The 15,641-nt window shown below is 34.9% G+C and overlaps 1 protein-coding gene across 10 annotated transcripts in view; it reads right to left on the bottom strand.

Annotated features, from left to right (window-relative positions):
• The window catches only part of CCSER2 (coiled-coil serine rich protein 2), a 187,822-nt gene that overhangs the window by 39,698 nt on the left and 132,483 nt on the right, over positions 1–15,641 (bottom strand). For all 10 annotated transcript variants that reach the window (XM_082719676.1, XM_082719677.1, XM_082719678.1 and 7 more), the window contains 2 exons: positions 10,830–10,913; positions 5,659–5,745 (listed from right to left, as the gene is read on the bottom strand). In XM_082719676.1, coding sequence (XP_082575802.1) covers positions 5,659–5,745; positions 10,830–10,913 — 171 coding nt within the window. The remainder of the gene's footprint in view (positions 1–5,658; positions 5,746–10,829; positions 10,914–15,641) is intronic.

Raw genomic sequence — 15,641 nt, 5'->3', positions numbered from 1 at the left:
CAGGTCTTTTACCTCTTTGGTTACGTTTATTCCTAGGGTTTTTTTTTTTAAATTATTATTTTTGGTGCAACAGCAAATAAGATTGTTTTATTAATTTCTTTTTGCTACTTCATTATTAGTATATAGAAATGCAACAGATTTCTGTACGCTAATTCTCTATCCTGCAAATTTACTGAATTCATTTATCAATTCTAGTAGTTTTTTGATGGAGTCTTTGGGTTTTCTATATGGAGTATCATGTTATTTGCAAACAGTGAATGTTTTACTTCTTCCTTATGGATGAATGGCTTTTATTACTTTTTGTTGGATGGATGGATGGATAGGTGGCTTTTATTACTTTTTGTTCCCTGATTGCTGTGGCTAGGACTTCCAGTGATATGTTGAATAAAAATGGTGAGAGTGGACATCCTTTCTTGTTCCTGCTCTTAATGGAAAAGCCCCAGTTTTTCCCCATTGAGTATGATGTTAGCCATGGGTTTCTCACATGTGACCCTTATTATGTTGAGGTATGTTCCCTCTAAACCTACTTTGCTGAGGATTTTTATCTTGAATGATGTTGTAATTTACCAAAATGTTTTTTATGCCCTCTCTTGAAATGATCATCGTTATCTTTTCTCTTATTGAGGTGATGTATCACATTGAACCATTCTTGCATCTCAGCAATAAATTCCATTTGATCATGGTTAATGTTCATTTTAATGTATTATTAAAATATTTGCTAATATTTTGTTGAGGAATTTTGCAACTATTTATCAGAGATATTGCCCTAAAGTTCTTTTTGTGATGTCTTTACCTGATTTTGTTTGTTGGTAGTTTTTGATTACTGATTCAATTCCATTCTGGATAACTGCTCTTTTCAAATTTTCTATTTCTTCCTGCTTCACTTTTGCAAGGTAACATTTCTAGGAATTCATCCATTTCCTCTAGGTTGTCCAATTTGTTGGCATATAAGTTTTCAAAATATTCTCTTATAATCATTTGCATTTCTATGCTCTTGGGTGTTTTTTTTTATCATTTCTGATTTTGAGTCCTCTTTTTTTTTTTTAATGAGTGTGGACTAGGTGTTTATCAATTTAGAGCCAGCTCCTGATTCCACTGCTCTGTTCTATTGTTTAAGTTTCTGTATTATTTATTTCTGCTCTAGTCTTTATTATTTCCTTCCTTATGCTTGTTATGGTTTGCTTTTTTTTTTTAAGATTTTATTTATTTAAGAGATCACAAGCAGGCAGAGAGGCAGGCAGAGAGAGTGGGGGGAGCAGGCTCTCCGCTCAGCAGAGAGCCCGATGTGGGGCTCGATCCCAGGACCCTGGGACCATGACCTGAGCAGAAGGCAGAGGCTTTCACACACTGAGCCACCTAGGTACCCCTTGTTATGGGTTTTGTTTGTTCTTTTTATAGCCCCTTTGTGTTTAGAGTTAGATTCTTTATTTGAGATGTTTCTTGCTTCTTAAGCTAGCAATTTTCATCTCCATATAATTTTTTCTTTTTTCTTTGATTTCTTGGTTGACCCATTCATTGTTTAATAGTATGTTATTCAACCTCCATGAATCTGTGCTCTTTCCAGATTTTTTTCTTGTGGCTTATTTCTAATTTCATAGTGCTGTACTCAGAAAAGATGTATGGTATGACTTTGATCTTTTTGAATCTGTTCAGATTTATTTTATGGTCTAATATGTGATATATTCGGGAGGATGTACCATGTGCACTTTAAAAGAATCTGTATTCTGGTATTTAAGAAGGAATGTTCTGTTTTTTTTTTTGTTTGTTTAATCGTGTCCAATTAGCCATCATTAGTTTTTGATGTAGTGTTCCACAATTCATTAGTTGTGTATAACACACAGTACTCATCACTACATGTGCCCTTCTTAATACCCATTATGCAGTTACCCTATCCTTTAACCCCCGCCCTTCCATAACGCTGTTTGTTTCCTGCAGTCCAGAGTTTCTCACGGTTTGTCCTTCACTCTGATTTCTTCCCATTCAGTTTTCCCTCCCTTACGCTCTGGTCCTCTGTGCTATTCCCTATGTTCCACATATGAGCAAAGCCATATGATAATTGTCTTGCTCTGACTGACTTCTTTCACTTAGCATAACCCCTCCAGTTCCATCCAAATCTATGCAAATTGTGGGTATTCATCTTTTCCATTGGCTGAGTAATATTCCATTTTATATATGAACCACATCTTCTTTATACATTCATTTATTGAACGACACTTCAGCTCCTTCCAGTTTGGCTATTGTGGACACTGCTGCTATGAACACTAATTGGGGTGCATGTGTCCCTTCTTTTCACTACATCTGAATCTTTGGGGTAAACACCTACTAGCACAATTGCTGGGTCATAAGGTAGCTCTATTTTTAACTCCTTGAGGAAACTCCATACTGTTTTCCAGATTGGCTGTATCAGCTTGCATTCCAACCAACAGCGTAAGAGGATTTCTTGACATCCTCGCCACTTGCTGTTTCCTGTCTTCTTAATCTTTGCCATTCTAACTGGTATAAGGTGGTATCTCATTGTGGTTTTGATTGGTATTTCCCTGATAGCTAGTGATGCTGAACATTTTTTCACGTGTCTGTTAGCTATTTGTATGTCTTCTTTGGAGAAGTGTCTGTTCATATCTTCTTCCTCTCTCACATTTAGGTCTTTCGTCCATTTTGAGTTTATCTTGTATATGGTGTAAAGAGAATGGCCCAGTTTCATTTCATTCTTCTGCATGTAGCTGTCCAATTCTCCCCATCAACATTTATCGAAGAGACTTTCTTTTTCCCCATTGGGTATTTTTTCCTGCTTTGTCAAAGATTAGTTGACCATAGAGTAGAGGGTTCATTTCTGGAGTCTCTATTCTGTTCCATTGATCTATGTGTCCTACTTTTGTGCCAATACCATGGTATCTTGATGATCACAGTTTTGTAACATAGCTTGAAATCAGACATTGTGGTGCCTTCAGCTTTGGTTTTCTTCTTCAACAATCCTCTGGGGTTCTCCTATATGTGTTGTGTGGGCCCTGCAGTTGTGTCCTGGTCACTTTTTCTTTTAATCCAGTTATTTGCAGAGGTTCTCTTTGCCTGTTGTGGGCAGTGTTTGGTTCCCAGTTGGTGCACAATTTTAACACCTAGGGTTTCCACAGGGCCTGCTGCCAATGGGCCTGATGCCAACCCAGCCTTGCAAAATGCCTGGGTCAGGAGACAGTGTTGCCAAGGTTTGTGCAGGTCTTTTGGGGGAGGGGATCTGCAGTACGGGGACTGAGGCAAACGTGACTTGGAAGAGTGGATCCCCCAAAGCACAAGGGAGTGGGCAAGGCTTGGTGTTACCAAGTTAGGTAGTGAATATCAGTACTTGGCTACCTCACACAGCTGGCCATGTGTTTATGCTGGGGGGTGAAAGAGGCAGATGTTACCCGCAGTCCCCTTTGTTCCTGTAAAAATCCCTCAGCAATCCCTGCTCCAAAATAAATAAACTGCTCTCCCTTTCATTCCTAATTCCATACATCAATATATACATTCCATACATCAATATAAAGTGACCTCTTTTCATAATTCTTCCCATCTTAGATTTATCTTTTTATTGCAACCCCTGCTTTTTTGATAAGAGTAATTTCATTTTGTCTCACCCAACCTTTTATGTTCAACATTATTGTACCATTTTATTTGATTTAAATTTCTTTATATACAAAGAAAATTAATGGATTTTGCATTAAATCCTCAATGAAACTAAGAGAGATAAGACTATTTTCATTTACTGTTATTACATCTGATCTAATTTGTCACCTTAGTTCTGCTGTTTTTAGATATCCTTGGTATTTTTCTACTTTCTATGTCTTTTTTAAAAAATTTTATCTTTTGTATAATATACTATTCTAACCTAATAGTTATTTTAAAGCATTTCATAAAAATTTTTAAATTTATGTAAGTATATCAGAATATTTTAAAAATAATTCTAGATATCCATTTGTAGAAGAGAAAAACTTCTGAGTTCAGGATATTCCTTATTTCCTTCCTCAAACATGTACTTTACTTAATGTAAACATTTTTAAAATTTAATAGTAATTTAAAATTTAAAAACTAAAAATTTTTAATTTCAAGAAAATAAAAATGTATAAATTCAAAAAGTCCAACATTCAAATGATATATAATTACATTAGATAAAATAATGAGCAATAAATTTTCTCCCATTACTGGCTGGGAAGTTCAGCTCATCCAGCCTACCTAAAAATGGTTTTCTTTCTTTTTTTTTTTTAAGTTTTTATTTATTTGAGAGAAGGAGAGCGAAGCATGAGCCAAGGGGAAGGGCAGAGGGAGAGGGAGAAGCAGACTCTCTGCTGAGCAGGGAGTCCCCATGTGGGGCTCAATCCCAGGACCCTGAGATCATGACCTGAGACAGATACAGTCACTTAACTGACTGAGCCACACAGATGCCCCCTCAACCTCCTAAAATTCTTGAGTTATTTTTTAAATCTTCCCCTCAACTATTTGGTATGCATTATTAAGCAATTTTACAAAGATAACCGGATGGCATAGTTTTCAAGATATTAAAGGTCTGAAAATTTTCCTTGGTATATGAATAAAAATTTGTTTAGATATAAAATATGAGGGCATAACCTTTTTCTGAAGTGCACTAGACACAATTCTTGTGCTCTGTAACACATTTTTCCAAAATCTGAAGCTTACTTAATTTCCTAATGCTGTTTTTCTTCTCCCTGAAAACTGGCTAGGTTTTTATCTTTAGTTTTGAAATACAAACATGAGGCCTTATTACTTTCTTTATTAATTTTATATTTGGTAGGCCCTTGATTTGCAATACCCATTCATTTGTGTTTCAGATTTTTAAGTTCTCCTTATACTCTCAAAAATAACATCTGATCCATCTGTCCTCATTATTTATTCATAAGTTGGATCTATGTGATCTGACCTCAGCGGCTCAGAGTTCAATAAATTATATCCTTTATATTCTAAGTGATATTCATATTACTAAATACTTTGTTATACCAAAATATGCTTTGACTTCCAACAAATATTTTCCTGGTCTTGTTGTCATTTTTATGCCATTATGCTGTTATCCTGGCCTTTTCGATTTTATGAACTAAATTATAATTATGTTCAATATACTGCACATACTGATTTTAGATGAGACTAACATTTGAAATTGTAACAATTACAAAGTTTCAAAGATTCGAACATGACCCTGAGTTATCACTCAGTATCATCCATGGGGAAGAAGCATCTTCTTGGCATATTGTTCACTCTGACAGTCTTACTGACTGAAATCTAAGCCTAAAATCCAGCTTAATTTCTCTTCTCACAGAGAAAAAATGCCTTGTTCTCAACTCACCAGTTCATTTCTTTAAACACATATGAAGAAAGACACTTATTTTTCATCAGTAACATGAATGTAATCAGAATATCCAAATGAAGGCCACTGAAATGGACTGATGAAGACTTTCTTTACACTTTGAGTACTTAATATTTAGACTAAGCTTTCTGAATATTTAGACTGAAGTAAATCACATATTTCAGAATTCATATAATATAAAAATAACACAAAAGCCAAAAATAAAGCCAAATTTCAATTCCAGCCAGACTTTTTAAAAAACAAAACAAAACACATATATTGTGCACTTTGAAAAGCCTCTACTTTATGTACTACACTATAATACTTACAAGCTGATGTTCTAATAGTTGGATTTTTTCATCTTTTTTCTTTATTTCCTCTTTAAGTTGTTTTATTTCATTTAATAAATCTTCATTCTGAAATATTTTTAAAAATTAACAAGCATTAAATCAACAATGAATATTGAATAATGAATGGTTTTTGTTAAGGGGAAATTATGGGGAAAACTCTTCTTAAATATGCCAGCAATTAACCTATACACAAACAAAACAAACAAAAACCCATTTTGGTCTTCTAAGAACTCATAGTGTAGGGGGGGTCCTGGCTGGCTCAGTTGGTTAAGCATCTGCTTTCAGCTCAGATCATGATCAGGATCCTGGAATCGAGCCCCGAGTGGGGCTTGATGTTCAGTGAGGAGTCTGCTTGTCCCTCTTCCTCTGCCCCTCACCCCATTCATGTTCTCTCTGTTTCTCACTCAAATAAATAAATAAAATCTTAAAAAAGAAAGAATTCATAGTGTAATGGAGCCCAACATGTGAAAAATGAACAATAATAACAACACAGCTAACATTCATTAAGTACTTTTCAAATGCTATAAACAAAGTACTTTTAGATATCTAAGCATCTGATCCTGAGTATGACCCTGAGACCCTGAGGTAGATATTATTATCCCCCTTTACAGATAGGGAAACAGGAAAAAAGGCCAATAGTAAAATAAATTACAGATAAGACAGTTACTTCAGGCAAATTTAAAGGGATGTATGAGAGTTGCCTATCAAAAATAATGCAGGGCACAACAAACAGAAAACAGCATAATTAAAGGCACAGAGTCATTTCACAGCTGGTTCAGAAATCTGCAGAAATATAAATATGCCTGGTAGGGTAACAGGGAGATTTTTTTTCCATGAGCCACCTTCCTGAGAACTGCCTGACTCAAAGACAAAATACCCTGTCAATTTAGTCTATTAAGAAATTCCTAATAGTATTAAACAGAAACCTACTGTCAAGTAAAGCAGGGATCCAGTTATATTTCCAAGTGTAAATTATCTTTACCTTATAGTTAGTCCACTATGTTTACTACTATTGAATTATCCAGAAATATATACTGAGGCAAGAGTACAGCAAGGAAATAAGGATATGTACATGTGAATGATATATCTTTCTAGAGAGAAAAATATGTAAGTAAATATAATGTGTTGTTACTGAGCAAAGTATACCATCTCTTGCAGATACACCAGGAACAAACACAAAATAATGCAGTCTCTTTAACAAGAAATCAGAAACAGACATTTTATAAAGGCTTTAACATAACATATTAAGTATCACAAAAATGGGGACAAAAAATTTTTGTAATGTTATGTATACTGAATTTGATAAAACTGTTCATTATATATAAAAAATGACTTCCAGTTGAATTTAAAGAGCTTAACTTTTTTAATCATAAATCAAGACCAAAAAATGAGATAAAGAGATTGCAGATCATGAAATACATGTTTAAACTTTTAAGCTATGTGGCAAATATACAGGATTGTTTTCTAGGCCCCACATAAGACTGTTCTCACAAATATGTAGGTAATTGGTAAAATGTTCTATATGACTTGTTGAAGAAATACAAATTCAAGTATTAAGGTATTATTTTATAGGTATTAAGTTGAAGAGAGAAATATTCAATGTGATTAACAAAATTGCAGAAAAAAATGGTACACTATCAGACATCAAAACTGGCCTTTCTTGACAAACATACAGCTCTACATTGAAGAGTCTTAAAAATTCTTACACTCTGCTTCAGTTGTCCCAGTCCTGGAAGCTATGTCAAAGAAACAATCCTAAGTATGGAAAAACCTACAAGAAGGTATTATCTAAAAGTTTACAAATTTAGCAGTGTCCAAAAAGGGGGTAACTGAAATACAAGGTAGCAATCTGATGAAATACTATGTAGCCATCATTCAGTCATTGCTAGGTCCCACTAGTGTTGGAGGAAAGGGACCTGAAAATGAAATTCAAATACAATGTGATAACATATTAACAGCCAACATGTATATAGTTATAATATAATTAACTTTATTACAGGCACTGCTCTAAGGATTTTACACATAAAGATGGGCAAAAACATATCAGGAAATGGGTAACTCTAGTGAAGTCTTAAAGGATGAGTAAAAAGTTACGAATACACAGAAGTGTTGTCAGGCTCTGGATTTTAAAGTAAGAGATTCTCAGTATGATACAACAATACAGAGGTGAAGGCAAGCATAGGACAGAGTATTTGGAGAATTACAAGCAGTGATGTTGTTACACAAAGGCTGTAGTGAAGAGTGCGTACCAATATGGGTAGTAAACTGGGCAGGAGCTAAATCATAGAGGGCCATGAACATCAAGCATGGCCTAAAAAAGCCAGGGAAGTGATAGTGCATTTGAGATGTCTTTAACAGCTGCTTGGAGAACAAACTTGACAACCACAACCAAATTAGACTTAGGAAACTTATTACTAAGATGTCATACTTCATATGACAGTAGGAGCCTGACCTAAGAGAATGATAATAGGGAGAAGAAGGAAGAGCAAGAATCAAAATTAGGAGAATTTGGTGACTGTCTCCATGTGAAAGAACACAAGAGGCAGTCAAGAGTAATTTCCTATATTTCTAGCTTGGGTGATACGGTGATTAGTACTGCCACCAAAAGAAATGGGGAATAAAAGAGGAAAAACACATTCAAAGGGGAATACTTGTGAGTTAGTTTTAGATATACTGTTAGAAGTACCTGTGGGTAACTGGATCACCAAGTATGAAAGGGAAACTATATATGTTATCAATGCATATGCCATATATGAAATAATGACAGTAAAAAGGTCAAAGAGAACTGGACAAAATATATAAATCTCTATTCTAAAGAAGAAAAGGAACCGACAAAGGAAATTGGAAAATGGGAAAATGTTGAGGAGTATAAGAAATTTTAGAGACAGGGGCGCCTGGGTGGCTCAGTGGGTTAAAGCCTCTGACTTCAGCTCAGGACACGATCCCAGGGTCCTGGAATCGAGCCTCACATCGGCTCTCTGCTCAGTGGGAATCCTGCTGCCCCCCTCACCCCCACCTGCCTCTGCGCCTACTTGTGATCTCTCTCTCTCTGTCAAATAAATAAATAAATAAATAAATAAATAAAATCTTTAAAAAAAAAATTTTAGAGACAAATGACATAAAAATCAAGGATAAAGCTTTTAAGACAACAGTCACACCAAATGTTTATACATTAAAACAAGTAACTGCTTTCATCTTTCCAAGTTTCCATGTTAACTGGAAAAAGGTTTAAGGAGAGTCAAGGAAAGGTTTATTTGGTTTACTAAATTTACGACAAATTTATGATATAGAAATTTATAAACCGATAATGAAGAGAAAGTAAAGAAAGCACACTGATGAGAGATGAGTGAGGAGGAGGTAGTTAGGTCCTTAACAGCAGCAGAAGATAGTCAAGAACCTAACAAATGGTGGTCTTCCACAGCACAGTGGCCATTTTTGTCCTATAACTGGAACAAAGTGAATGAGAATGATTAACAGATACAGGTAAATCAGAAGGCAGGAAGGCAGGTAGCAGATCTTGTTTGATGAATACAAGGCCACCTACAGAAAATGAGAAGAGTGGCTGAGAATGAGGCTTGAAGAGAGTGGTCCATGTTGAGACTAGCTCATCAAGGAAATGGGAGAGGAAGCTGTCCTAAGATAAAAGATTAGAGACATGGCATGTCCAGTGGAGATTTTAGTTTCTAAACTTGCAATGATACAAGTCACCATATTTTTATCACTTGAAACTGTACTACTAAACCATCTTGAATGAACAGGGGACATAACTGGGAACATAACTGCAGAACTGCTGATTTAGAATACTATACACACCCACAATAGGGTGGAAGCACAGCAATGGGAAGAAATTTGTGCAAGAACAGTTAAGATAACATGTTGAAAACTAAGCCTCGACAACCAGATGTGACTATTAATCCTACAGTCTCTTTTGATTTTGGTTGTTTTATACATAATCTTGTTACCAAATAAGTCACAAATAAGTCACCCCACATCCTACAAGAAAATTATGCTTCTCTGACCTCTAATAACACCACTTGCTACTTGACTTGCTATGGAAGTGAAATACGCAACATGCAAGCAGAATCTACATGTGGTTCTGGCAATGTTCTTTTCCCTCAGGTATACAAACATATTCCAGGATAGGGGCTGATCCTTCAGCTTAGGTCCCAGAATGAAGAGGAAGCATAGAGTCCCAGCTGATCTACAGTCAATATGTAACATATTGAAAAATAACAAGTGAGAAATACATTTTTGTCATTATAAGCCACCAATATTTCAAGATTGTTTGTTGACTAGCAAACCCTGAAAATAGAATACAAAAGAAAAAAAATAATTTTACTTGGAAACATTAAACCAAGAATGCTTTAGGTGATTAAGAAATAGGTATTTCAGAAATAACTGCAAAAGAAAAGAGCTTTTTTTCTTTTTTCTTTAAAGACTTTATTTATTTATTTGAAAGAGAGAGAGATTCAGAGAATGAGCTGGGGGAAGGGCAGTGGAAAAAGCACACTCCCCACAAAGCAGAGAGCCTGACACAGAACTCAATCCCAGGACCCTGGGATCATGACCTGAGCTGAAGGCAGACACTTAACCAACTGAGTCACAAAAGCACCCAGAAAAGAGTTTTTTTCAACTAAAAAGGAAAATTGTAAAAAACACGTTTTCAAAAACTAAAATGTATCCATTTTCTATAATTATATTTTTAAACATGGGAAGAGATAAATTAATCTCATTTTCCATATATCTTTTCAATGTTGTGATTACATATGAGGAGTACCTGTGAGTCATTTTAATTGGTAATTATATTTTAAAAACTGCTATTCATAATTATCAAAAAGAACTTAAAAATTTAATAATTTCTTGATTTAAGAAAAAGAACTGGTATAGTATTGGTATATTATTGGTATAGGATACCTATAATAGAAAGACAAATAATTGTCCAACTGATAAAATACATTCAAATTAAAGTACCACGGTGATATTATTTTAATTTAGTAAGGTAGCAAAAGTTAAAAGCAGACCGAAGTAAAACTCAACATAGCAAAGTTTCAGATTTTAATATATTTATTATTAAATATTTTAGCTGTTACTGCTTTATAATTTTAGTAACAAAATAATTTTGAAAAATTTAGCATGACTCCTAATCATACCTTATATATTTGATCACCATCTTCTGGTTCTGGACTGGATGGCAATGAGAGTTGAATATCATGCAGTGAACCACTTCCATCATGCTGTCAGAAGAGAAGGAAAACATGAGATTAACACATTAACTGAAGATACTCATTTCAACCTGAATTCACCCCATCCAAATGCTAGCATGGCAAAGAACAAACAGGAAATACGATTTCAGAAATCTCCTTTTCATCCCTACATACAGGTAGAAGAAAAGGTAGAAAAGCAAGAAAGAGAGTTAAGGCAAGAATCATTTATGGAAGTAAGTAAGATACTACATGAGTGGATGAAGCAAAAAACCTTTCAAAGTTTTAGAGTGGGAAAAGGATAAGGAAAATTTCCTAGAAAATTTGAAGATTATAACACCTACAAGAAATACAAAATGAAAGTCAAATTAAATATGCTTTAGTTTAGATACAGTTTTTTGAGTATTTCTTTTTTAGTCAGAAACAATAACCCAACAAGGCGTGGCCACAAAAGTCATTTGATTAAAAATACTAGACAGGAGTATAGACATTGCATGACTCGATTTATATGAAAACTGAGAGTAAGAAAAACTAATTTATAGTGCTAGAAATAAGAACAGGGGTTGAGTCAGGGGAATGGGGCTACTGACTGGGAATGAGCATTAGGGAATCTATTAGGATGCTGGAAATGTTGTCTTGACTCTATGGTGGTTATGTGGATAAGTACATATGAAAAGTTCAAGTAGTACACTTAAGATTGGTATACCTTCAGCACCTTACTGAGATGTATGCTACCCTTCAACAGAAGTTGAAAAAAATTAAACTACTCATTCTTAAATGAAATAACAAAAATGACAAGAATTAAGGTCTACTCCTAGGGACGCCTGGGTGGCTCAGTTGGTTAAGCAGCTGCCTTTGGCTCAGGTCATGATCCCAGCGTCCTGGGATCGAGTCCCACATCGGGCTCCTTGCTCCACAGGGAGCCTGCTTCTCCCTCTGACTCTGCCTTCCACTCTGCCTGTGCTCGCTCTCGCTCGCTCGCTCTCTGACAAATAAATAAATAAAATCTTTAAAAAATAAATAAATAAATAAATAAATAAATAAAAGAATTAAGGTCTACTCCTTGCTGAACTGGTTAGGAATAACCAACTAAGAAATGGCATGTTAAATAACTCACAGACAACTCTGAGAAAGATGAACCAGTAAAGAATATGCCTGGGATGATGGTAAGGGACAAGCCCCCAACCAAGGCAGCACAAGAGTGGGTAGAGATCAGGTTTGTTCACATGGTACCTAACTGCCTTGGGACAACCACTGAATCAACAACCTTCAGTACTGCTACCATCACAATCCTCTTCAGACATACCTGTCCTGAGGACATCTCCTAGACCATAGGAATGTCCTGTATTAAAGAAGAGTGTTAAAGTAGAAGATATAAGCATGTAGGTCATTTTCTTCTTTATTTACTATACTGTACACCACTGAATCAGAATCTCTAGGTATGGCATCTACAAATGTGTATTTAGTAATGTCAATAGGTAATTATTGACTGACAGCAAAAAAAAAGCATTTGTCAAAGCTATAAGAAATAAATTATATTTTTAATGGTGATGTCATATGGATACTAAGAATTTGACCTGAGAGGAGGCAATATCCTAATGAATAACAAATGTCTTTAGAACACCGCATTAAATGTTTAAAATAAAAAAGAAAGAAATTTTACAAGATTCATCTGGGTAAAGCTTCATCTCTGCTATAAATACCTTGACATATAAAAACAGTCCTACATATAACTATATATTTGGGAAAGAGGAACTGTAAAATCTGACTTATTTTCAGACATCTCAATTATCTTCCTGCCCACTGCAAAGCAGGAACCCCAAAGAATAGACAGAACACAAGTATACACCACTTTTGTCTTGGACATTGTTATAGCTGTGGAAAATAAGTAGCAGAAGAGGAAAAATAAAACATCAGCTTTTAGGTGCAGGAACAAAAAGGGCATCCCCAGGTGAAGAGAAAATATCAGGGAGACCATAAAGTACTAGCTCAGGAAAGTGACTCTGAAAAGCTGTATGTAACTTTCTAGGTTCACCTCTCAGCAGCACTTGGCTTCAATCTGATCCTAAACAGTATATCAAAGACTCTGAGAAATAATATCAGACCATTGCCCAGACCCAATCTAGCCTCTGAAAGATGTATACTAAGAACATATCTGACAGGGTGCCTGGGTGGCTCAGCGGGTTAAAGCCTCTGCCTTCAGCTCGGGTCATGATCCCAGAGTCCTGGGATCGAGCCCCAGATCAGGCTCTCTGCTCAGCAAGGAGCCTGCTTCCCTCTCTCTCTAGACCTGCTTCTCTGACTACTTGTGATCTCTGTCTGTCAAATAAATAGATAAAATCTTTATATATATATAAATATTATATATATAATATTTATATTACTTATATATAAGTTTATATATTATTTATATATATTTATATAAAAATATTATATATTATTATATATTTATATATAATAGTACTTTATCATATATATATATATATAAAAGAACATATCTGACAAACGTGGGAAAAAGGCTTTGAAACAGAACTGATTATAACCATAATCCAAACATAGCTGGCTAGTTGGAAATTATAGCTTGAATCCAACCAGGGTGTTTATCTGCTTTTAAAATTAAAACAAAAACCCCAAGAAATCCCACAGTATTCTCCATATCATTTAAACAAAATTAAGTGTCATAAAACATGCAAAGATCTAAGGTAAAACCCAAAGCTACTCAACCTACAAACAAGGAAAACCTGAACTTCACACAGGAAAAGACAATCAACAAACACCAGTGCCAAAACAAGACAGAAGTTGGAATTAATTGAAAGAGATTTTAAAAGGGCTGTTAGAAAAATTCTCCCAAAGTAAGAGAGAACTCTTGAAGGGAATAGGAAGAGAAAGTCTGAGCAAAAACACAGGATATGGGAAATATATAAAGTGGAATTTTAAAACTGAAAAGATTCAATAATCAAATTTTAAAATGCACCAGCAGGACTAAATACCAGAATTTGAGATAACAGACTGAACTTGAAGACAGATCAACAGAAATCATGCAATCTGAGCCAAGGAGAAAAAACACACTAGAAGGAAAAAAAAATAATAATACTGGGGTGGGAGGTTGGGGGAACCAGGTGGTGGGTATTAGGGAGGGCACGTATTGCATGGAGCACTGGGTGTGGTACAAAAACAATGAATACTGTTACACTGAAAAGAAATTAAAAAAAAAAAAAGAATACAAAAATAATAATACTATGAGTGACTCTATGTACACAAATTTGACAACTTACATGTAATGGAGAAATTACTCAAAACCACAGACTGTCAAAACTCACCCCAAATGAAACAGATAACCTGAGGAGATCTGTGATTATTAATAAATTTAATTCATATTTTAAAACTTCTGTAAAAGAAATACTGAAGGCCAGATATTTTCCTAGCAAATTCTTCCAAAGTTTAAAGGAATTATATCAGTTCTATATAATCTCTTAGGGAAAATATAAATCACAAGTTAGAAAATTAATCAAATTGAGTTAATGAGCCTTTGGGTGCCTGGAAACGACAGGTGTTGGCAAGGATGTAGAGAAAGGGGATCCCTCATACATTGTTGGTGGGAATGCAAGTTGGTGCAGCCACTTCGGAAAACAGTATGGAGAGTCCTCAAAAAATTAAAAATAGTTACATTAACATTCTGCAATTGCACTACTATTTACCCCAAAGATACAGATGTGGTGAAAAGAAGGGCCATATGTATCCCAGTGTTCATAGCAGCAATCGCCACAACTGCCAAACTGTGGAAAGGGCCAAGATGCCCTTCAAGAGACGAATGGATAAAGAAGATGTCGTTCATATATACAACAGAGTATTATGTCTCCATCAGAAAGGTTGAATACCCAACTTTTATATCAACATGGATGGGACTGGAGGAGATTATGCTGAGTGAAATAAGTCATGCAGAAAAAGTCAATTATTATATGGTTTCACTTACTTGTGGAACATAAGGAATAACATGGAGGACATTAGAAGGAAAAGAAAAGTGAATTAGGGGAAATGCAGGGGGAGATGAAGCATAAGAGACTGTGGACTCTGAGAAACAAACTGAGGGTTTTGGAAGGAAGGGGTATGGGGGGCATGGGTGAGCCTAGTGGTAGGTATCAAGAAGGACACTATTGCATGGTGCATAAACAATGAATCTTAGAACACTGAAAAAAATAAAATAAAATTAAGATGTTGAAAAAAATTAAAAATTTAAATTAAAAAAAGAGTCCAGGAATAGAGCCACAAATATGTTCAAAGGCATTTTTGACAAAAGTATCAAAGCAATTCAATAAAGAATAGTCTTTTCAACAAATGGTACTAGAACATCCATATGCAATAAAATTAATTTCACTTACACCTCACACCATATATAAAAATTCTCAAAACAGTCTACAGATCTATACATCAAATTAAAACTATAAACATTCTTCAAATAAACAGAAGATTTTTGTAATCTTGGATTGGGCAAAGATTTCTTAAATATGATGCTACCGAAATGACCATAAAAAATACTGACAAATTTGATTTCAAGAGAACTTCCTCTCTTAAAAAAATGAATAACAGAATAAAAAAAGAAGTTATAAACTGGGAGAAAATATTTACAATAATTCAGGTAAAATACTGGGCATAGTGTCTAAATCACAGAGAGCATTTACAGACTGTGAGCTATTTTTTAAACAACAGCGATAGTAAAAATAATGATAATATGAAGCTCTAGGGATTTTAACAGACTTCACT

This window comes from Mustela nivalis (genome assembly GCF_964662115.1).
Source record: "Mustela nivalis genome assembly, chromosome: 2".
NCBI classification, from domain to species: Eukaryota; Metazoa; Chordata; class Mammalia; order Carnivora; family Mustelidae; genus Mustela; species Mustela nivalis.
This window is presented reverse-complemented; position numbering and strand designations above follow the sequence as displayed.